Raw genomic sequence first — 25,100 nt, forward strand, 5'->3', positions numbered from 1 at the left:
GAAGTGTTCGCAGAGAACAGATCACCTCACCCAGCACGGTTTGCAAATGTTACTGCTGAAAAGTTCTTCAGCCCCTTTTCAGTGTGAACAAGCAGAATTATAAAGACAAATCGTGAATAATGTGAGCGGTCAACGCACACTCTAAAGGTACAAAAGAAAGAATCACGCTCTGTATATCGTCCGCTAACTACGGTGCACCGTCATTAGTACCAGTTTAAAACCTAAATACAGCAAGTGTAATGTCACTGCCAATTCGCGAAACCTTAAGGCTTATTTTTAATTAATTTTTGATCCGTTTGAAGTGCAAAGTAAACAACATTTCCTTAGATTAGATGTTCTAATTATGCAGTTGGTAGTGGATTATATGGCAAGCACTGTAAATATTTATGCAGGAAATTCCGTAGCCATAGAATTGAATGAATTCAGTGGCGCTTACCTGGCCCAATTGATCAACACTAGCACATCATTGAAATTTTGTCCTCTGCTGAGCTCTCATTCTTCCGTCTATTCAACAAGCCTCACTCATAAATGTGACGTTAAGTTAAGACACCTCTAAGTCTCTCGCACGGCTAGCAATCATGTGCCAGCAACATATTTAAACACTTTCTTTGATTATGAATGCAAGCCAATGAAAATGTTTATGGTCTCAGACCGCACACACACATCTCTCTGCTCCACGTTGTCAGGCCGGATGCTGTGGTCTCGTTTGCACACCCACACATGATGTCAGTGCAGCCTTTTCTGTGTCCTCCAGACACATGTGTGCAGTGCCTGTGGTCTCTCACACCCCCGCTCCACCACAAAGTGCCCACCTGCTAGATGCACTCACTTCTAACGGACAGGAGTTCCTGGGTGACGGCCTGACATGGGCTGGGCGGATGCTCTCCAGACGCTCCATGTGCAGTCGCCCACTGCTCTGCCCAGCACGTGACCTAGAAAAGTTGCTATTAACTTTAAGACTAATAACTAGGCACGGCACAAGGTCTGTGTGCGGTGCGACTCTGACTTGTCATGTGGCCGCGGCGCTGTGACATGTCGAACTGCCCTGCGAGTATGGCCAATCACTACTGCATGGCTTCACATAAGCCACAGTGATTGGCCATACAAGTGCGGCAGTGCAACCACCCACGCGCGGCACCCATACATACAGGCTGCACGGTGTCTCAGCCAATCCTGGTGCTGCATTAGCAGCGACACTGCGCGGCAGCGCCAGGATTGGCTACGAGCAGGGTTACTCCCCGCCCATAATGAGACCCGAGGGGCTGCGGTATGAAGCAGCACCCCTCGGGTCCCTCACCAGTCACAACTGTAAAGGGGAAGGTACTGCTGTGCGCATGTTCGGGCTGGTCATAAAAATGACCAGCCCAAAAAAGGACCTGCGCATTGCTGCTGAACTGCCGCTATTATTGCCGACCGCGCTCACTGAAGCTGCCGCAGCCCCGCCCCCAACCTCTTCAGGCAGTGCCGGCCCGGTAGCGAGACTGCGCTGCGAGATAACAGTTTTTTTCACTGACTGAGATTGAATTACATTTTAGTGTGACGGTCGTCCATGGGGCTTAGTGGGGCAACGCCCCAACGCCCCTATTGGACGCACCGCCACTGCCAAAGTGTATTTTCCGCAGACTTCTGCAAGCGTGAGTATAAATGTACATTTTCTCATCAGTCTGACTTTGTCCACGCGCAAACACAACCATACACACATGTGCACAGGCGAGCACACCACAGACTTCAGCACCTCTTGGATGCGATAATCCTTCCAAGCCCTGAACCAGATCTGACAATAAACCTGCATCCTTCGGTGCACAGCCATTCGGAGTAATTTAACAAGGCACCTCAGTCGCTGCTCGCAGTACTCGAGTCGCAGGGGTGGGGGCCGGCCGGGGGAGTTTTAATAAAATAAGTAAAAAACGTACCTGCCCGTGACCGGCCCACACTGCCTCTGCTTCTGCTATGTCCTGGGCCGGTCCCACGGTACGCCTTCTGCACAACAATAGTCCACACTCAGGCTGCATGGTGTCTCAGGCAGCCAATCCAGACGCTGCATTAGCAGTGCCAGGATTGGCTAGGGCATGGAGATGGCCCGCCCCTTAGGAGACCGGGGGCTGCTGCATGAAGCAACCCTCGGCCTTTCGGGTCCCCCCTCGCTCTCCCATGGAAGTAGGTGGCTGGCCTGTAGTACGCATGTTCGGGCTGGTCATAAAAATGACCAGCCCAAAATCGAGCATGCGCACACCATTGCACGCGCTGCTGTCAGCCTGTTGCCTGTCACTCAACCCTTGCTGCCGCAGCCAGCCCCGCTCCGCCCCCACCCACTTCAGCGGTCGATTGCCTGACTGCCAGTGCCGACTGCGAGGGGAGCAACGAGCGACTTAGTAAGTTGCTTGCCGTTTGCGTGAATGGGGCCATGTGGCTATTGGGGCAATGCCACAGCGCCCCAATGGACGCACCGCCACTGCTATATCGTACTGGAGAGAATGGCACACCAGATGTAGCATCTTATTTTGAGGAAACTGCACTGGGGTGGATAAAGGACTCTTGCAGAGAGTTTCCATCGGCGGAATTTGAAGAGGACGAGATACGCGCAGCTATAATGGGCCTGCGATCAGGCAGGGCCCCTGGGCCTGACGGGCAGCGCGCAGACTTTTATAAATGCTGCATTGAGCAGCTGGTCCCGATACTCAAACAAGTTTTTGAAGAAGCCAGGGAGTTAGACATCCTCCCACCGTCGATGCGCCAGGCTATGATAATGTTGTTACTTAAACCGAGCAAAATAGACTCCAATTGTGACGCCTACAGGTCCTTATCAGTTATTAATTGTTACACCAAAATACTTGCCAAAATTATAGCTAATAGGATATCATTGCTAATGGAGGGACTGGTCCTCCCGGACCAGGCGTGTTTGTGCCGGGGAGGGGAGGGCCACCTCCCACAATTTAAGAATCACTTTCGCACTGTTACATGACATAGACCTGGACATGTCTGCAGCGGGAATCTTCTTGGACGCTATAAAAGCGTTTGATTCCCACGAATGGGGGTACATGTTTACCATTCTGGGCAGGATGGGTCTACCTTTGCCCTTCCTCAAATAGATAAGGCTACTATACCCTAAGCCCGAAACAATAGTGCAGGTTAAAGGATCATACTCAGACCCGATCAACATTACAAGAGGCACACGGCAGGGTTGCACGGTATCCCTGCTACTTTTTAGGTCTCGCCTAGCGATGCAGCACGAATGTGCTGCCATCGCTTTGCGAGGCATGCAGTACACACTGTAGTGTGGAAGCTTCATGGAAGCTCCGCCCACTCTCTGCCCATTGGCTTTTGTCTTAAATGCTGCCTTCTGATTGGTTTGAGGCTTGTTAGTCCCTCCTCAGTCATCATTTGTATCCTTACACGGCTATCAGCCCCTTTACTGCACAGACTACTATCTTCCATTCTCTCCCCCTCCCTCCATGACTTCTTGGTGGCCCCACCCCCCCTTCAGGCACTCCCGGTCGTACTTGTGCCACTACGGGGCCCAGTCTTTGCCCCTGTCTGCAGGAGGGAAGCGGGAGCCCACCCCGCTGTTACGTGCCCGGCGTGTTACATTACAGTCCTTCTGAACGTGTGCACGTTGTGCTGCTAGCAGCTGTGTGGAGCTGCTCGTAGACGCTCTTCCCCCATCTCCCGCAGTCTGTGACTTCTTGGCGGCCCCGCCCCCTTCCATGCACTCCCGGTCGTACTTGTGCCACTACGGGGGCCCAGCCTTTGCCTTGTTATATTATGTGCAGAGAATATATGGCCAGAAGATAACATTCAAATATAATATTGTCTGCCCAGGTGAGGAGCGCGTTTACTTTTGCACTCTGAGAACCGTTGTATAGCTCCTCGCATAGACTAACATTGCGAGTCTCAAATCACTACACATTAGGATGCTGTAATCCGGGTAATGGTATTTCTTATTCAAACTTGTTTTTCAATAAGTGCACATTAACGTACAATTCCAAATCTAATCTTTGTCACAAACACTAATAAAAAATTGCTTTATTGTGAGGATACATCTACTCTGCATTCAGAAATGGCCGCCACGTCAACGTATTCCACAGTCAAACCTCCAGCGGGCACTCTAGTCCATTGTGGATCTCTATCATCCGTGACCGGGGCAAGGGGCGGAGTCGTCAAAGGGGGAAGATGTCTGAGGTGGTGAGTATCTTTATCTCCGGCTTCGTAGCACGTATTGGTGGGGCTATGTCATACATGCCAACGTTTCAGAAGAGCAAAGTGGGAGAGCTAAAAAAAAATAATCGGGAGAATGGGGCCTTGAATCGGGTTACTCTCATGTATGGGCTTTGGAAGTGTGCTGCTGCAGTATCGGACATTTGAAACGCAATTGTGCATTTTTTTCTTAGCTTTCAGAAGCATGAAGCGCAATGGCAGGCAGAGAGAGGTAGATACAAGTGTTGTGCACTGACTGGCCTGGCAGGTTGCTGGCACTGCATCAACCCCCCCCCCCGTGTGGCAGCCCGGGCTGAAAAAGTTTCCCAGACGCACACACAGCCACCCCGAGTACCTCACAGGTCTTTAAAAGACCATTCGCTTGTTAACGGGGCTTTGTTGGTTTTTCACCCCTTCTAGAGCCCCCGCGTCGCCACTCTGACTATTGCTGGAAGACTTAGCACGTTGCACAATACCAAGCCCTGTCAGCTGAAACCCCGAGGAATCGGGTTTTTGCTTGCAGGAATCGGGAGACTAGCCTTGAAATCGGTAGTCTCCCGCCTGAATCGGGAGGGTTGGCATGTCCGCTATGTTATTCTTACAAATCACACTCTGCCTTCCCCCAGACGGTGTGTAATCCCGCCTCTCAGAATCTGCTCACCCAAGCCCCTATGTTGTCTTGTAGTAGAGTAGTATTGTGAAGTCCGAGGCACTGGTGAACCTTTGTTTTTCAGTTTTAGGGGACCGTATAGGTTATTCCCTGACGACTCATATAGAACACTGAGGAAGCCGGGCAATGGAGCGCAAGGGTACAGGACATAGGCCGGAAGTACTGGTAACAACGTCAGTACAGAACCCTACGGATAGCTCTACTGCAACCGGCCCAGGTACAGACCAACTTTGCCCACTATACCTCACAGTACGCACACTTACACCTGCTGAACATACTTTGTGTGGTGTGCGAACTGCTCAGGAATTGTTACACTGCAGACAACGTGTACATACAATGGACAGAACCCACACTGTAAACTTTGGTCAGGCAGATTTCCCCCTGAATACATGCTGCGCAGTTCGTAGCCACCCACGCGCTCTACATAGTTTTGTGCAGCCCGACCCATGTATCCCTGCTATCTGTATCCTGGCTTCTGTGCTCACCTTGCTCTGTAGTTTTATCCACGAGCACGCTGCTTAGTGCTACCTGGCCCAAATTGGTCACATACAAACTCCGTACACACTACCGCTTGCCTCATCCACAAAACATTAGGCATAGTGACCACACAAGCATGACCAGTGCAGCCATTACCGTTCTTAGTTTAACTTATTTGTAGACACTGCCCTGTTCAGCTAACCAAATCTATATACTCGTTTGCCTGTGCAGCTTCATTCACGTGTGTATTGCACTCCGTGGTCTAATCCATATGCTCCCCACCCATCGCCGGCTGCTTCACCTACTGAAAACAGTGCCCGGTGTATTTATGAATTTGACACATTGACTGCTTCTGGCTTGTTTAATACTTCTTAGGTCAGCCTGCCTTATGCTCCATATCGTATGCACAGTTTCATCTTCAGCCTTTCTACCCTAGGTGTACACTGCCCTTTACGTTTTGGCCCTTCTACTTAGATTCGTATACAGTGTGACCAATGTACAGGGCTTATCATGTACAGCTTATTTTAATAAAGCCAGCCTGCTAAAAACACACGTTGGCCTGAGCAGTGTTTGCTTTTCGTGGCTCCTTACCATCCCCAAGCCACATACCCCACATTCCTACAAAACAAAAGTTCCCGTGTTGCTTAATCAACAGGCCCCATAATTGTGTCTTACCGGGCATCCATGTACTGTGTGATGGTATTGTAAATATGCAAGCATAGCTGTTTATGTATTCAAGGATTTACAACAACTCCATGGCACTGCTTCCAAGTCAGTTAATTTCCCTCTGTCTTTCCCCAACAACACCTCCCTCCCCTTACAGCATGTTATATTACCAGAATGACTGTTTGTAATCGTGCCACTACACCCATTTTCTGAAGAACCCAGACTCCCTTACATAAAGAACAGAATGCTGTGCTGCAGGAGATAAATCAACTGATTACACGCTCAGGAGGTTGAGCTGTGAATTCATATGAAGTCCAGAGTGAAAAATATTACAGAGATCACGAGCAGAACAGCAGCTGGCTTTCCCACTCTGCCTCCATGTGGTGACATGATTAACCAGGCTCTTATTCGGCAGCTTACAGGCGCTCCATACGGCACTGGCATAGCAATGGAAGCTTTACATGCACTGGTACCTGTCCTGGTTTCAGTGACAACAAAGTGACAACTGCCTTAGCTGTACTGTACTCACACAGTGCTCCTTGCACTAAATGACCTCGCATGGGGCTACCCTCACTGCATTAAGAACCCTCACTTCTCCCCATTCATATGCTCTCTTTTCTCTCACTTTAATTTGTCCACTCTTTCTCTTGTATTTCTCCTCCCGCTGTTTATCCCCTCCTCTCTCCTCTTACACATCTGTTCCCCAAAGCACGCCATCCTGCTCTAACAATGTCTGCCTTTCTCTTCCTCTGTGCACCTTAAACACTACATAGCATACCTGTTGATTTCCACAAACGTCTTTATAGGCTCCACTTATATATACATTTATTTAAAGTGTATCAATAATTTAATGTATTCTTCAAACCACTCATAAGAGCTCAAATACAATGTTCACTGCCCAAACTACTGCCACAGTTATAATCACTGCCACACAGTCCATTGCAGAAATATGCAATAATATACTGCATGGCTATACACTTATCCGAGACCGATTGCATTGCAAATGCTTGTTGCTCTAGCCGTCGAACCCCTAGCGGCTAAAATCAGACAGCACCATAGGGAATATGCCATCCAATACCCCTCACGTCAGATTTTGATATCGCTATACACTGACGACATCACTTTATATCTGAGGGATCCCAGCATCAGCCTCAACCCGATTCTTCTTGAATTTATAAAGTTTGGCAATATCTCGGGTATACAACTGAACTGAGCTAAATCTCAAATATTTCCACTCACTCCTTCTACTGCACAATTCACTCACGACTTCCTGCTGATAACAGGAAATAAAATACCTACAAGTAGTCCTTACCAGAGATAGAGAAACAACCCTCCGAGCTAAATATGACACAGCGATCAAGACTATTAGCTAATGGGTCGATAGATGGATCACGTTACGACTGCCTTTGGCCGGCAGGGTGGCGGTAATGAAAATGAACATCGTACCCAAACTTTTAGACTTGCTCGTCAACATTCCCTACAATCCTGGCCGTCCCTTTTTCAATTTCCTACAATCACTGTTCATTAAACTTGCATGGGGTGGAAAACAACCCAGGGTGGGGTGGAAAACCTTGACACAGCCTTTCTCTAGAGGGGGATTTTAGGCTTCAGACTTGGAGCTGTATTTCCTCAGTACGCAGGCACACCACGCCACCTATCGACTTCATCCCTCCATTCATGCCGCACTTGGGGGCATATCAACAAGGGCTTTATCTCTGCTTTTTTGGCTTTAAAAGCCAAAAAAGCAGAGATAAAACTAGCGCCCTATCAACAACAGGGTGCTAACACGCAAATTTGCATGTTAGCACCCTTTTACTCTACGCTTCCCCTTGCATCTCTAATGAGATGCAAAGGGGGCGTTCCTTAGTAAAATAATAGGAGAAATGTCGCTAAGCGACATTTCTCCTATTATCAAGAATGTCGCTAACCCTGTTAGAGACAAAAAAAGCAGCGCTAACAGCGGTTAACGCTGCTTTTTTACGTCTGCTAATTTTCAGACTTAGCCATGATATCCTATGGAAGGAGGATATCATGGCTAAGTTTGCCTGTCCCTATCAACAAGGTAACGTGTGATTATCGCTGGGTTTCCAGCGATAATCTCACGTTAGCCTGTTAGCGTGTAGATTTTTATCGCTATTGAGATAAGCGTTGCTAATAGCACGCTATCTCAGCGATAAAAATTCACACTAGCCGGCGATAATTATCCAGGCGCTAAGTGCGCTTTGCGATAATTATCGCCGGTTGTTGTTGATATGCCCCTTGGATGTCGAACAGGGAGACATGTGTCCCACGCCAACACACTGATGCCTGGGAAATGCAGTTCCAGGTGAGGGCATTGCCCATCATACTGTCAGCTGCACCAATGTTGCCTGGCAGAGGCTGTCCAAACTAATGGGGAATCTGACACTATACTGATGCCACTCTCGTACATATATGCTGCGCCGGTCACTCGGGAAGCAGCATGCCGGGACATGTTTCGAAAACTGAATCTTATGGTGTGGGGGGACCTATACCACGAGAGGCAATTTAAAACCCAGCATGAACTGTTAGGCGGCGAAGGGATTACTCCCTTGGAAGTATTTCTATATATAAGACACAAGCACGAGATCAGAGCCAATGTCCCTGGCTGTCCAGCAGAACCGATCACACTAGAGGTCCTCCACTCTGTGCTGAAACTGCCGGGGCCGGCACATGTTGTGTCTCACATATACCGTACAACGCTGACTAAGAGGCCACAAATATCGCATGGTGCAAGGGAGGAATGGGATTTGGACTTCGAGGAGCCACTCACAGATGAGCAATGGGTTTACTGCTGCTTGCAAACAGAGGCCATCACAGCCAGCAATAGGTTACGCATCATCTATTTCAAGTCCTTACATAGAACCTACTATACCCCTACTTAACTGCATAAATTCAAACTAAGTGAGAATGATCGCTGCTGGAGATACCGACGGGATGAAGCAGACTTTATACACCTTATATGGCAGTGCGGGAATACTGGAGGGAGGTGGCGGAGGCGCTAGCTACAATGGTCATGGTAGAAATGCCACTCACCCCAATATTGACACTCCTAGGATACACAGATAATTTACAACAATCTTGTAGGAAATTCTTTGCATTGGGCTTACTATTTGCTAAGTGCCGGCTGACGTGCAGATGGGGCAGGGGGCGGGCCCCTAAGTTTAAGGAATGGCTCTCCGACTTTATATACTGTAGAGACCATACGCTGAGATCCTGCTGGTGTCCTCTAGACCTAGAGATGTATGGGGGCCATTGATGGAGTACTTAAAGAATACTAACGAATGACACAATGTATAGTTATATTTGCCTGAGCATAAATAGAGGAATGAGTGGATGTATTACGCAGCATGGGTGCGGGACGGGTAAAACCCTCCACAATGCTTTACGATTTATGCATTTTTAGTTATGGTAATCAAAGCTAGATATAGTGCGATCATACTAGTATAAATCAATGCTAACATGTGATATCGCCTTATAATATGTGATTTATGCTGGAACTTGGGTTAATACACAACCAACAAATGACTGTAACTTCGCATTTTGTGCTCAGACTCATGTAATGTGCAAGTCTTTCCGATGTTTGCTCATTCTGTTTTCTTGAATGTCTGTTTGCTTGAAAATGCAATAAATAAAGTTTTCAAAAAAGCCTATTCCAACCTGCGTCATTCCTCTCCTTCTGTTCTGCTTCCCTTCCAGCCTCTGGTACTCCCTTGTTTGTATTCCCTGGGGAGACCACACACAATTCCAGTATTCAGTCTTATCCCAGTCTCACCAAGTTGGTCCCCTGACTGAGCACCCTGCTAGTTATCTGACAGATGTACAAGTTAAAAATGAACAACACATATTGTCTACAAAGGTGCATCTACAAATGATTCACACCCCAACATTACAGGCCTGGGCAATGCCCCATTACACGTTTTCCTGGTTTACCTCTGAATTTCATTCCAAGGGTGACACATCTGTTCCTTATCCCAGAGCATGACAAAGTTCCATGAGGTGAACATTCCGTGGATGTGACTGAAAAGCAGGTTCGGCATACCGCTCCATTGGCAAAGTGTTTTAAAATAGGAACTGCAAAAAACACAAAGTATGTGATTACCAGTATTTCTGGGTTCATATAAACAAGTAGGCACAAATAATGTATAATAATTCTTGTACAGATACTATGGAAGCCAAATAACCAAAGTGCTAGGGGTTGTACAAGTGACTTCACACACCCTTCAACCTTAATGGGATCACAGAAAGTGATATCATATGACCTGTGACCCTGAATCTTATCAGAAAGTCATATCACATGACCTTAACCCTGATGCCATCACCAAAGTTTCAAAATAACTGCACAAAATAACACAGACAAATGTCTATTTTCGATCCCACCCATATTAGGGTGCTGACATGATCTTTCAAAGTGCTGGGGTATAATACTGCCCTGAATGAGCTAGTAAGCCAGACCTCTTCTAGAGGGGCTCAGGGGTGGGTTAACCCTTGGAGAAATGTAACCTTTAAAGGACATGTGGGTCAACCAGAGCATTCTGAAAACATATTCAAGTACATATGCTTAAATACCATAGACTCTGAAAGTAAACTCATTAAATATTCAAGTTCTTTCATGCAGTGACAAGCTAATAAAACCTGACCCATTTTTTTTCAAAATGTGCTATGGGTGTCCCCTTTTGTGAAAAATTACCAATTTACTATGCCAAATATTTCCTCAAGTTTGCTAAAAAAAAATTAATGGCTTTGCCCCATATACCCAGAATTCCCTCTAGTCTGCTAGCATCAGTATATGACCATGGGTGCCTATTATGCCAATAATTACCTTCGGCATGCCAGTGCCAGTATTTTGCCATGGATGACTCTATAACACAAGAATTACCTTCAGTACGCCACAGTGGTGGTTGCTGATCTCAATTAATTTGTGGGAGCAATGCGAGCAAGCCTGAACTCTTGCAGGATGCCTCATGAGTTTTTTTTTAAATATCAAAAAAAAGAAATCTATACTGAAATACACGATCCTACACTTCTGCCATGACACAAATAAATTATTTCACTGTCCAAATCCAAAATGAATATAAAAGGTATTATGGTTTCCTTTTGTGTTTAATAACGTAACGTATGGAGGATCTCAATGTCATAGTTTACTGACTCTTGAACATGTCATCTATATAGATGTGTAGTGGAAATTCCAAGTTAGGCAGTTGCAGATGAGTGCAGTTGTATAATGGCTGGTGATTCCTGTACCGCAGATCTCAAGAAATAAACCCCTCTTACATGTACACTGGAGCCCTTTGTGAATAAAGTATTAACAATGCGGATATATTTAATAACACAAGTACCGGAAGGTGGTGCTGTTACGCTTAAATACATAATTTGTAGTTTTATTCAAAGTGGCACGGCCTGGCACCATTTGCTGAAAACAGCTCGCAGTCACACAACTTTCTAAACTCATCAATGTGCCAGTCTTCATGTATCTTGAAATAAAAATTGACATAGTCCAGCAGCTTTTGGTAAAGGGTTTTTGATCAAGGCCTCATAAATCACCCTTGCCGAATGTCTTTACATCTCATGGCTGATGGCTGTCTGGCATGCTTGTCTTCAAGTAAACACTGAAGACAAGTATTTGCAATGCAATTGGTCTTGCATTTGTGAAAGTTAGAACTAATGGTGTTGTAAATGTCATAGGGCCAGATTCACAAAGGCAATCTGAGACAAAAGTCTAACTTTATGACTTTTGATATTCACAGAGGTCATTTACGAATCGTATCTTTACATCCGGAATCTCCGTCTTTGGCCGTACTCTCCACACCCGGGCCGTACTCTCCGGCTGGAGCCATAATCTCAGTCTGGGGCCTGATGAAGTGTAATCAATGGGCCGGAATACAATTTTTACAAAAAGGAACATTAGGAACGTATGATAAATGGTAGAGGTCGTCATGAAAATCAGTTTGAGCAGGAAAAAGGATGTAGCCGGGCACTACATCATATGCCAGAAAAGTTTGCTCCTTTGCATCACGGTACATGCAGTCCCCAATTTGCTCTCCCCTCACTGTTGACTGTAGCATTGCCCTCCCCTTAGTGATGACTGTAGTGTTGGCACTAAAGTCAACAGTGAGGAGAGCGCAAATTGTGGACTGCATGTAGCATGATGCAAAGGAGGGATAACTTACTTACCTGTAATCCTAGTTCTCTTCCAGGGGTATACCGATCAAAGTCATAAGCACTGAAAAATCCCCGCCCACCACCGTGTGGGACCTAGGAGCATATACAAAAATACCTATATATATATATATATATATATAAAATGTATAGATGCAGCAATTTTGAAAAGTGGAGTAGTGGATAGGAATACCCTTCTGAAAGTCAAAACTATAGAGGCACCTATGATATCATCCGAACCCAAATGATCAATTTCAGATGATAATCGGATACAGCAAGCAAAGCAGGGAAATCAACCGTATTATTCAGAAAAATTGGCCTTTGATAAAGAATGATCTCATCCTAAGTCCTACATTACCAACTAGACTCTCCATTACCAACAGGAGAGCTCCCAGTATGCGTGACAAGTTTGTACAGAATAATCCGGTAGACAAACCAAAAGGCAATTGGTTAAGCCAAAGAAAGGGCTTCTTCAAAAGCAGAATTTGTAAAGCGTGCCAATTTGGCACAAATACATTAACATACAAAACTGCATTTAGTGAACAGGAATATACCATCGACAAAGCCCTATCGTGTAAAACTGAATATGTTGTGTATGTTCTCTTGTGCCCCTGCGGACTTAGGTACGTGGGAAGCACCACAACACATAAGAGCTATAACCAATAAAGACACTGTATATCCGGTGGCTCGGCATTTTATGGAACACCATCAATCAGATCCTAAACATCTTAAATATTTCATCATAGATTGTGTTCCATTCAGCAGACGTGGCGGTAACAGAGAAAAAATGTTAAGACAACTAGAAACCCATTACATTTTAGAATTAGATTTCAAAAACTCCTAACGGCCTGAACATCACAGAAGATCTGCATACATATTTGTAAAATGCCAATCAAACTAAGTGTCTGACTTTCATAACCACTTCTGTCTGTTCTCGCCCTCTCTTTTACCTCTTCATGATTGCTAACTAGTATTCATTTAATTACAAGAGGAATTTTCCTTTTCTGTATGAAACTAGTAACATATCTGAGCTACAAACTGTAGAGCAGCTAAAATGAACCTAACCTCACACAGAAGTCGGTACAAGATACAAGCTATAGCTTGGTTTTTTGCACATATTATGCACAAATTTGCACAAAAATGCTTGTTTGCTCAGTTGCCCAACGGGTGATCCAGACACACAACTGTAGAGTGGAAAGATGGCTTGGCTAGGTAGGTCTTATGTCCGAACAGGCAGTCTATAACAATTTTTAGATCCCTGTGGTACAGATATCACCTGTCTAAGTTGTGCACTAGTTAAGAGACATATTGAGAAAATGGGATCAATTATGTATTCATACCAAGATTGTTTTCAACATTTTTCCCCGTTTTTTTAAATAGATTTTATGAATATTAAAATCTGTATTTTTATTAAACATGTCTTATTTTATACATGCATTATTGTGTATATATATATATATATTACCTACTGGCGGTCGCCAGTAGGTAGATATAGTTAGGACCTATTTTCCATAGGAAATCCGCAACATTCTATTTGGAATAACTTTGGCGCCGATTGACGAATCTTCGCGAAATTTTCCAAACTTTTGGCCAGCTCCGGTCCGCTCCTATCCTGACAATTTCACGGTGATTCGTCAAGCGGGGGCCGAGGAAAAAGGGGGGTCCCAAAACGCGTTTTCCCCATGCATGTTCCTATAGGTCCTGTTGACGCAGCTACATCCAGAACTGCTGAACGGAATTACACCAAATTGGCAAAGAGGTAGTCCTCAGTTCAGACTCATGCCTTTTGCTTAAATGGTGTAAATCCGTTCAGTAGTTCCTGAGAAAGTTAGAGTTAAAAAGATAGATATATCTATGGCCTCAGAGGATTCGCGCACCCTCCCCGCACCCAGCGCGCACCCTGCCGTGCACGAGCTGTATTCTAATTGGCTGTCAACACTCCAGATCAGGAAGTGTTGGCAGCCATCTTGTGCCTCGGTAGAACCGAGGCACAAGAAACCTAAAAAACAAACGCGAAAAACGCGACAAGGGGCAGGGTAGAAACACCCTGACCCCATAGGCCTGCTCAGGGGGTCCCAAAAGGACCCCCAGGGCCAAAAAAAGAATATTTTTAAAAAAACATAAATTGTCGAGCTTCGCGCACCCAGTACGAATTTCGGCCGAAAAAAAAATACAAAAAATATTCAGAGCGGGCTCCCGCGCTTAATATTCTAATTTGCCCCCGGGGGCCAAATCCCGGGGGCATAATTTTAAAAAAAAGTTGGGGGGGGGGGTTGGGGGTTCCCAATCCCCCCCACACTGCCCCAGGGACCGCCACCCCCCGGGGCTTTATTTCAATTTATGCAGAGGGGCTCATGGCCCCCCTTCAGCCCCGGGGACCGTCACCCCCGGGGCTTGTTTTTTTTTTTTTTTAACAACAAGCCCCCGAGCCCCCCCCCCCACACGCCCCGGGGACCGCCACCTCCCCGGGGCACTCCCGAGGCACTAAATATTTAAAATAGGGGGTCCGTTACGGACCCCCAAGCCCCGGGGACCACCACCCCCCGGGGCTTTAAATTAAGTGGGAGAGGGGCCGCGCGGCCCCCCCCTGGAGCCAATGATGGCCCTGGGGACCGCCACCCCCCAGGGCCGGCTCCTGCAGTGTCCCGGGACACTGCTGTTTGCAATGGCAGGGCGGGAGCCTCGCCGCTCCCACCCTGCCATTGCAAACTGCTTTGCTTCATTGAAGCGAGAGCAGGGAAACCTGCTCTCGCTTCAATGAAGCAAAGCAGATTGCTTTTCCACATGGGGAGCAGCATGTTAGCTGCTCCCCATGTGGAAAAGCAAGGCCGGCTCCCGCAGGATTGGGGACCCCCCCCATGGTCCCCAATGAGGTGGCCAGGTCCCAGGGGATGGGGTCCCCGGGGCCAGTAGTGGCTCGGGAGGGGAGCCACGCGGCCCCCCTCCCACAAATAAAAAAAATAATAAAAAAAAATAAACGGCCCCGGGGGATGGGGTCCCTGGTGCCAAAAGGGGCCACAGGAGGGGGGCAAGGCAGCCCCCCTCCAAAATACAAAAAAAAGGGCCATGCCCCGGGGGATGGGTTCCCCGGGGCAAATTATGGCCTCGGGAGGGGGGCCACGCGGCCCCCTACACAATTTTTGTTTTTTTTATAAAAAAAAAAAATTGGTGGCAGGCCCTGGGGGATGGGGTCCCCAGGGCCAAAAAATCAGAAAAAGAAGGGGGGCTACACAGCCCCCCTTCTAAAAAAAAAGAAAAAAATAAAAACACAGGGATCAGGCCAAGGCCACGCCCCCTCCTTATGGGCGCGTTTGCAGAGGGGGAACTAATTCCCCTTGAATACTGGGGGTCCCTGGGGGCCAACTAGCCCATTAGGAACCTCCAGTATGCACCAGGGGGCTGCGTTGCAGAGAGGTGTAATGAGGGCACGCCCCTTTTTACACCTCTCTGCAACGCAGCTCTGTGGCGCTTACTGGAGGTACCTGGTGGCCTAGTTGGCCGCTAGGGGACATCAGGATTCAAGGGGACTTAATCCCCCAACTTAAAACGCGCCACGGGGCGCGTTTGCACAGTGGTGAAGGTAGGGGGCGGGGCCTGAGGTGATACTGTGCAAACACGCCCTGTGGCGCGTTTTAAGTTGGGGAATTCATTCCTCTTCAATCGAGAGGTCCCCTAAGGGCCAACTAGCCCACCAGGTACCTCCAGTAAGCGCCACAGAGCTGCGTTGCAGAGGGTTGTAAAAAGGGGCGTGGCCTCTGAACACCTCTCTGCAACTCAGCGCCCTGGCGCATACTGGAGGTACCCGGTGGGCAACTTGGCCGCCAGGGGACCTCAGGATTCAAGGGGACTTAATCCCCCAACTTAAAACACGCTACGGGGCGCGTTTGCACAGTGGTGAAGGTAGGGGTCTGAGGTGACGTGTGCAAACAAGTCCTCTGGCGCGTTTCAAGTTGGGGAATTAATTCCTCTTCAATCCAGAGGTCCCCTAGGGGCCAACTAGCCCACCAGGTACTTCCAGGAAGCGCCACAGAGCTGCGTTGCAGAGTGTTGTAAAAAGGGGCGTGGCCTCTAAACACCGCTCTGCAACGCAGCTCCCTGACGCATACTGAAGGTACCTGGTGGGCTAGTTGGCCCCCAGGCGACCGCAGGATTGAAGAGGAATTAATTCCCCAACTTAAAACGCGCCACAGGGCGTGTTTGCACACGTCACCTCAGACCCCGCCCCCTTCCTTTACCATTGTACAAATATTCCTCTAAAATCAGCCGAACTACGAATTCCGATTTACTCACCTGTTATCAGGAGAAAACCCAGGGCTGCATCTTTTAGACCAGCACTGACCCTGAAAAGTAATTCTAAGCGTACTTACCAGTAACTCATATTTCTTTCCATAGGAATCCATTGTGTGGTTTTCAGCAGAAAAGTTTCTAAGTGTCCATTTTTGAAACGTACAAATATTCCTCTAAAATCAGCCGAACCACGAATTGCGATTTACTCACCTGTTATCAGGAGAGAGCCCAGGGCTGCATCTTTTAGCCCAGCACTGACCCTGAAAAGTAATTCTAAGCGTACTTACTAGTAACTTGTATTTCCTTCCATAGGAATCCATTGTGTGGTTTTCAGCAGAAAAGTTTCAAAGTGTCCATTTTTGAAACGTACAAATATTCCTCTAAAATCAGCCAAACTATGAATTACGATTTACTCACCTGTTAACAGGAGAGAACCCAGAGCTGCATCTTTTAGACCAGCACTGATTGATTGAAAAACTTTATTCGGTAAGGAAATTACATACCATAAAAGTATTTACACATAAAAATACATTAGCATTTATGCACGTTTCATTTTTACAGAATTGATTTGTTTAGCCTAAGCAATTGGAACAGGTGCGAAATGACAAGAGCAAGTTTAAAAAAGGTGATATAACATTAAAAAAGATAAGAATGGATTAAGAGAGTTAGGGCAATGTATAACAGTACGAAAACAAACCCCCCAGTAGCAATTTTAAGATGCATAGGGGGGCTAATCCCAGTTCATCGTAGGGTATGTTTAAGTGTTTCGCAGGGAGCATCTGTCAGTGAGTTATTTAAACAGAAATCTTCATCTAAAGGTTGGCTCTATGTCGTACACAGAATTTTAAAAACATTGCCATATTTTTTGCCAGTAATTCTGTTTCTAGCAGTTGGAGGGCCATGAAAGCTGGCCGGCACTGATTTAGGCCCAATTGTTTCAGAAATGGGATCAAATATAGCTTTCTTGGCTCAACGTAAAATTTGCAAAACATTATCACATGAATGGTAGTTTGGGGGGAGAGATCGTCACAGGGGCACGGCCTCAGTTGGGTACTCCAGTCGTTTTGCCCAGGGAAAGTAATTAGACGATGGAATATGTTCAGTCGCATTCTAGTAAGTAAAAATTTCTCGTAGTTGCTCAGGTTAGAGTTCAAATATGGCTCGATTTGGTCTGTTGTCTGTATTGAGAAAAACAGTTGGACAGAATTTTTATTTAGTTCAAGAGCCAGGCGCAGGTCAGTTAAATGGGTTAGACAAATGTCTCGCAGCCTTTTTCTGGGGATTGAAGTGTTATTTTGGGGATTTAAAAAGAGGTGCTCAAGTTCTAAGTCCGTTAGAAACTTTTTGACGTATGCAAGCCAAGTGATTGATAGTCCGTGGTCCAAGTTCATACAGTCATTTATGAGCTCCTGGGTAAATTTTAGTTCTGGTGTCGTCCAGATGCGGTGCCATAGGAGGATAGGCTGCATGCGTATCACGTCCGTGATGTATGGAAGGCCCAGTTCGTTATGAATGTTGAAAGTTGAGGTGGACGATGGGACTCCCAGCAGGAATTTCATGAAAGAATTTTCTGTCTTTTGGAGTAAAGTGACGTGTGCATTTCCCCAAATCCCAGCCCCATAAATAGCTGTGCTAAGGCATTTTGAGTTATAAATATCTAACATTTCCTTTGATGCTCTTTTGCCCAGCCTCCGACCAAACACTTTCAGGGCCGTTGTTGCTTTTAAAAACTGCGAATTTCTGCTCTCTATTGCGCTTTTCCAGGTAGATTTATTATCTATCACGACTCCTAGATAGGGATAAGTGATAGTGTCCTCTATTTTCGTGTCGTGTAGATAAATGTTTTTCTTGTTGCGTAAGTGTTTCCCCGATGCCATCACAAAAGTTTTTTTGATGTTAATGTTTAAATCCAGTTGCTTCATAAAGTCTGTGTATCTGATCAGGGCCCGTTGTAACTCAAGGGGGGTGCGGGCGAGTATAATGCGTCGTCCGCATATAGGAGTGCGGGGATTGGGCACTGACCCTGAAAATTAATTCTAACCGTACTAACCAGTAATTTGTATTTCTTTCCATAGGAATCCATTGTGTGGTTTTCAGCAGAAAAGTTTCCAAGTGTCCATTTTTGAAACGTACAAATATTCCTCTAAAATCAGCCAAACTATGAATTACGATTTACTCATCTGTTAACAGGAGAGAACCCAGAGCTGCATCTTTTAGACCAGCACTGACCCTGAAAATTAATTCTAACCGTACTTACCAGTAATTTGTATTTCTTTCCATAGGAATCCATTGTGGGGTTTTCAGCGGAAAAGTTTCCAAGTGTCCATTTTTGAAACGTACAAATATTCCTCTAAAATCAGCCGACCTACGAATTCCGATTTACTCACCTGTTATCAGGAGAGAACCCAGGGCTGCATACTTAACAGTAACTTGTATTTCCTTCCATAGGAATCCATTGTCTGCTTTTAAGTAGAAACGTTTCTAAGTGTCTATTTTCACAAACTAAAAATATTCCTAAAAAATCGTCTGTATGACTTAAACACATTCTTTCAACTGTTTACAGGAGATTCACCTGTGCTGGATCCAGGATCCACCACTAAGTAAGAAAAAGTAACGATAACACTACTTACCTGCTGAGTGAATTTTCTGCCATAGGATAACATTGGTGATTCTATGTGAAAAATCTTCTAAGTGTCAACTTTTAAAATACAATAATAATTCTTAAAAAATCACTACTGTAACCAAAACGCTTTTACTCAACTGTTTACAGGAGATGTCCAAGGACTGAATCTAGCATCCAGTCCTGTGGTTAGAAAAGTAATCCATAAAGTAACTAATTGCATTTGACTAGAAATTCACATTGAGCTCAATGTTGCTTTGTGTTTGAAATTGTGTTGCCCATTGCAACAACTGTAACTACTGTACTTAAAAGTCTATTGCCTATTTGCAAAGTATTTAAACTAAAGTAATTCATTCTGAGAAAGTATATTTTGTATTGTAATGTATAATGTAATAAAAAAATAATCTAAAAATAAACAGTTTAAACAATGTAGTAAATCAGTATCAAAAAAACAGTATAACAATACATTAAAAATTGTAATTTACGAGCACGTACTGATACTTATAATTCGTATTGCCTTGTTCGTGTGACATGTTTATAAGTTTTAATTTAAAAGCTGAAACTGTCTTTATACTGATATTCGGATACAACTGCTGCCTTCACTCAGAGTGCGGATGGACTAACGGGATCTTTGATTGACATGTCTGTATAACGATGGACTAACTCTTCTCGTACTACTTAGCGGCCAGCCCAAGTGGTTGTAGGCCCATGTCTGTAACTCTTTGAAGTCAAATAAAGGTTTCTTCCCAAAAAAAAAAAAAATTGTCATTTACAAAACCTTTGAAATTCACTGAAAAAAACCATAGGTTTCAGGCCTGATATAGTTAGGAATTAGCATTTAAAAAACCTTTGAAATTCACTGAAAAAACCATAGGATTCAGGCCTGATATAATTAGAAATTAGCATTTAAAAACCCTTGAAATTCACTGAAAAAACCACAGGTTTCAGGCCTGATATAGTTATGAATTAGCATTTAAAAAACCTTAGAAATTCACTGAAAAAACAATAGGTTTTAGGGATGTTATAGTTAGCTGGACATTTCACTCAAACAAAACCATTGAAATTCCTCCGATATAGTTAGTTGTACTAACTACATCTCGCGCGCCCGCAATCCACTGCTGATGATGTCACATATTACATCATTCATGACATGGTCAGTGACATCATTCATGACATCACTGATGACATCATCCACGTGACAATCAGATACACCTCATCATACACTAGTATAACCTTTTATTACTCACTGAAAAATAGAGAGTGCCAGATTTAAAACCAGACACACCAATACAAGTTTCTAAACACCCACTCAGTGATTCCTATATCTATATCTATACACACATCTAATCACTTACCTATAGATTCACTCATACATGCTGTCAATGATCAATAGAACACTATCAAATATACTTATACACCTATATCGACATTACACACCAGCACACATCCTAATCACTTATGAAGTCATCCTACTCACTGCAAACAATGGATCATACTTAGTTTTACTTAGCTATACACTTATAAAAACACCACTTCATCTATTCATATAGATAATAGCTCATACTAAGTGTGTTTTAAAATCACTATTACAACTATACAGTTATCCATACAGTCACTCATACAATCACTGAGTGTTATGTATACTTATTTATATACAACAACTGACACATACACTGACTTTTGTTTTTCTAGTTTGTTGGACATGTACCATTGAGACATATATTTGCTCATCGGCACACCCATGAAGATATTCACTCACCCAAACAACTGTTTTAACATGTAGTTTTAACTTCATATATCTACTGAATCAACTTTTCACACATCTTTGGGCAGTCACACACCTCCCACCGAACCACACACACATTCACTCTCCCATACAAATACTCAGTTAACTAATCAATAAATAATATAGACTTTCACGTAGCTAGTAACCAACTAGTGCAGCAGTTTACACAACAACTGACAAAGTGATACAGATATTCACACAGTTTAGGCACTATCCAATATATTTAGTGAGACACTATAAATTAGTCAAGTAAACAGTCAATCACACTGCTACTTAATCCTCCATCCAGATATTTATATATCCACTCATTCTTCAATGTAAATTGCTATATATATAATACATATTTAAATAACGAACCAAACCACATTCTCTGGATGATGTCATCAGTGATGTCATTTGAGATATCAGTGATGTCACTGACCATGTCATGAATGATGTAATATGTGACATCATCAGCAGTGGATTGCGGGCGCGCGAGATGTAGTTAGTACAACTAACTATATCGGAGGAATTTCAACGGTTTTGTTCGAGTGAAATATCCAGCTAACTATAACACCCCTAAAACCTATTGTTTTTTCAGTGAATTTCCAAGGTTTTTAAAATTCTAATTCCTAACTATATCAGGCCTGAAACCTATGGTTTTTTCAGTGAATTTCAAAGGTTTTTTAAATGCTAATTCCTAACTATATCAGGCCTGAAATCTATGTTTTTTTCAGTGAATATATATATATATATATGTATTTATTTATTTATGTATTTGTGTAAATGAGCCTACTATTTGCACTATTTTTCACAACTGACTGTAGATAAACAGATGCCAAATCCATCTACACCTTTAAAATTGTGAATGACACGAAAATGAAGGTGGAACTAATGTAATGGCATTCATACCGACATGTAACAAACTCTACATATGAGCACTCAAGTAATGCGACTATTTTGAGCACTATGGGCCCGATTCACAGAACTAACTTAAGACAAAATCCTAAACTTACTACCATTTTGGTATTCACAGAAGACACTTACTCATTTTGGTATTCACAGAAGGCACTTATTCATTTCGGTATTCACAGAAGTTAGGAGTCCTAACTTTAGGACTCCTAAATGCCTTCTGTGAATACCGAAAGTCTTAAAGTTAGGATTTTTCTCAGTTTAGTAGTAGTATAGTTGGGACTCCTAACTTTAGGACTCCTAAATGCCTTCTGTGAATACCGAAAGTCTTAAAATTAGGATTTTTCTCAATTTATTAGTAGTAAAGTTAGGACCCCTAACTTTAGGACTCCTAAATGACTCCTGTGAATACCGAAAGCCTTAAAATTAGGATTTTTCTCAATTTATTAGTACTATAGTTAGGACTCCTAACTTTAGGACTCCTAAATGCCTTCTGTGAATACCGAAAATCTTAAAATTAGGATTTTTCTCAATTTAGTAGTAGTAAAGTTAGGATTCCTAATTTTAGGACTCCTAAATGCCTTCTTTGAATACCGAAAGCCTTAAAATTAGGATTTGTCTCAGTTTAATAGTAGTAAAGTTAGGAGTCCTAACTTTGGGACTCCTAAACTGAGGAAAATCCAAATTTTAAGACTTTCGGTATTTACAGAAGGCATTTAGGAGTGCTAAAGTTAGGACTCCTAACTTCTGTGAATACCGAAGTGAATAAGTGTCTTCTGTGAATACCAAAATGAGTAAGTGCCTTCTGTGAATACGAAAATGGTAGTAAGTTTAGGATTTTTTCTTAAGTTAGTTCTGTGAATCGGGCCCTGTCACTTTAACATTCATGGTGAAGAAAAAAACACAAACTAAAAAAATGGTATTTAAACAGTCATGTGACTTCAAAGCGTATCATGTGATCAAGGCTCTACGGAGTTAAAACGCATTATGGCTGACTTACCTCAAGAAAATAAAATTGTTTGAACGCACCGAGATGTGGTCAGTGCTCCTTTCTTCTATACATTGAAATGCCAAGCAGCAGCGGAGTGTTCTTTGATATATATGTGTATGTATGTTTAGCTAAACAAATACAAAGTACCCTCAAACATACATATATACATCAGCCTACCATAACCCAAATAGGCTAATATGTCGATATTAATTGAGTCTTTCATTAAACCGTAAGCAACACCATATGCCATTTCTGTAACAGAGAACATGCACTCCAATAATGTTCCAACTCAGCCCTTTATTTTCAGAGAAAAAGGCAAGTAATAGTAGGCAATAATCCCCTTAGACTGCATAGATGAGAAAACAACACAGTAACAAAAAACTGACACCTTGCCTTTAAGATTTCCATGGACCTGGAAACCGTGCCTTTAAGACCTCCAGGAGCCCCCTGCCCCCATAAAGCTGTGTAATGTGACTAAATGCTGAATAAAGTTTTTTGAAAAGTTAAAAAAAAAAAAAGAAAAGAAAAAAAAAAAGGAGCCCCCTGCTCCCATCATATACCACAGGTGACAGTTAGGTCAGGTCTTTTTTATGGTGTATTAACATGTAGGAAACAGGAAATAAGATGCGAAAAGCTACTATACTGTCAATATTCGTCTGGGGAGGAGGTAGTTGCTTATGACTTTGATGAGTATACCCCTAGAAGAGAATTAGGATTAAAGGTAAGTAACTTATCCTTCTCTTCCAGGGGATACTCATCAATAGTCATAAGCACTAAACAGAATAGCAAGCCGATACCCACTTCCCCATGGACGAATGACAGTATAGAACTAAGACCGAAAGTACTCTAAGGATGAAATTATCCAAACAGATTGCTTAACGAGGCTAGCCCAACCTGAGCATCCGCCTGCGTGTCAGAGTCTAAACAGTAATGGCGAGTGAAAGTGTGCACTGATCGCCACGTGGCAGCTTTACAAATCTCTGCAATAGGTACGTTTCTAAGGAGAGCCATGGCCAAAGTCTTTTCCATGGTAGAATGAGCCTTTGGTTTGCCAGGGAGGGGTTTTTTGGCTAACTGCTGGGGCAAAGTGATACAAGAGACTATCCATCTAGAGATGGACTGTTTGGAAGCTGCACAACTAGTATTTATGGAACCATAGTTTACAAACAGGCGGTCTGACTTCATCAACGCCTTGGTCTTGTCTAGGTAAAATTTCAGAAACCTCTTAAGGTCTAGGGAATGCAAGGACCTTTCCAGAGGATTTGAAGGATTAGGAAAAAAATTTAAGCAGAGTGATGGCCTGGTTAATGTGAAAATCCAAGACCACTTTAGGTAGAAAACTCGGAGGAGTTCTAAGGATCACCCTGTTCGCATGAAAAATAATCTAAGGCTCTTTACAGCACAAAGATTGAATCTCACTCACTCTGCGAGCAGAGGTGATGGCCACTAAGAAAGTGCCTTTTATGACAAGTGCTGTGAATAGCTTCAAATGGGAACCCCATTAATCTAGCAAGGACTATGTTAATCTCCCATGGAGGAGATGGAGCTCTGATCAGTGGGTAGACCTTTTTCAACCCCAGAAAATCTTTAACCACAGGGAGTTGAAAAAAGGAAACCTGCATAGGAGAGTTTCTGTATGCTGGAATAGCTCCTAGATGGACCTTTATAGACGAAAATTGAAGGCCTGATTTAGCCAGATACAGCAAATATGGTAAATCTCCTGCTCTTGACCATGAACAGGATCATGTCCATTATTAATGCACCATAAGTTAAATTGCTTCCATTTGAAAGCGTACGATTGTCTGGTTGAAAGCCTTCTAGCTTCTTTAAGTCTGTTCATACAGTCAGAAGACTGGTCTAAGTGTCTGTACTAGAGGACCTCAGGAGCCAATCCGTCAATTGTAGAGTTGAGAGATTGGGTTGGAACATCTTCCCCCCGTTCTTTACAATAAGTCTGGCCCGCATGGTAACCTTCTGTGCGGGATTTCTGATAATTGAAGATGTTCCGGGTACCACCACTGGCGAGGCCACTCTGGTGCGATTAATATCATCCTGGTCTTGGCCCTGTAGAACTTGTTGATCACCAGGGGGATCAGAGGAATTGGAGGAAAAGCTTAAAGCAATATCAAAAGTGCATTCCCTCTCGACCCTGGTTGGTGAAACCTAGATGCGAACGCAGGGCATTTTGTGTTTGCCGCATCTGCAAACAGGTCTATGTCTGGGCTCCCCATTGGTGGAAGATGCCTTGTGCGACCTCATTGTTTAACACCCAGTCGTGAGCTTTGACGAAGGCCCGACTTAGGGAGTCTGCTTGGACGTTGAGGTTTCCTGGGAGATGAAT

The 25,100-nt window shown here is 44.1% G+C and overlaps 1 protein-coding gene across 6 annotated transcripts in view; it reads right to left on the reverse strand.

Annotated features, from left to right (window-relative positions):
* Positions 1-25,100, reverse strand: part of LOC146808888 (phospholipase A2 inhibitor gamma subunit B-like) — a 1,090,687-nt gene that overhangs the window by 363,117 nt on the left and 702,470 nt on the right. For all 6 annotated transcript variants that reach the window (XR_014966274.1, XR_014966273.1, XM_085615701.1 and 3 more), the window contains one exon: positions 9,959-10,099. Coding sequence is in view for 4 of the 6 variants with exons in the window: in XM_085615701.1 (XP_085471827.1) it covers positions 9,959-10,099 (141 nt within the window). In the remaining 2 variants the exon portion in view is untranslated. The remainder of the gene's footprint in view (positions 1-9,958; positions 10,100-25,100) is intronic.

Source organism: Triturus cristatus, chromosome 7 (genome assembly GCF_964204655.1).
Source record: "Triturus cristatus chromosome 7, aTriCri1.1, whole genome shotgun sequence".
Taxonomy (NCBI): domain Eukaryota; kingdom Metazoa; phylum Chordata; class Amphibia; order Caudata; family Salamandridae; genus Triturus; species Triturus cristatus.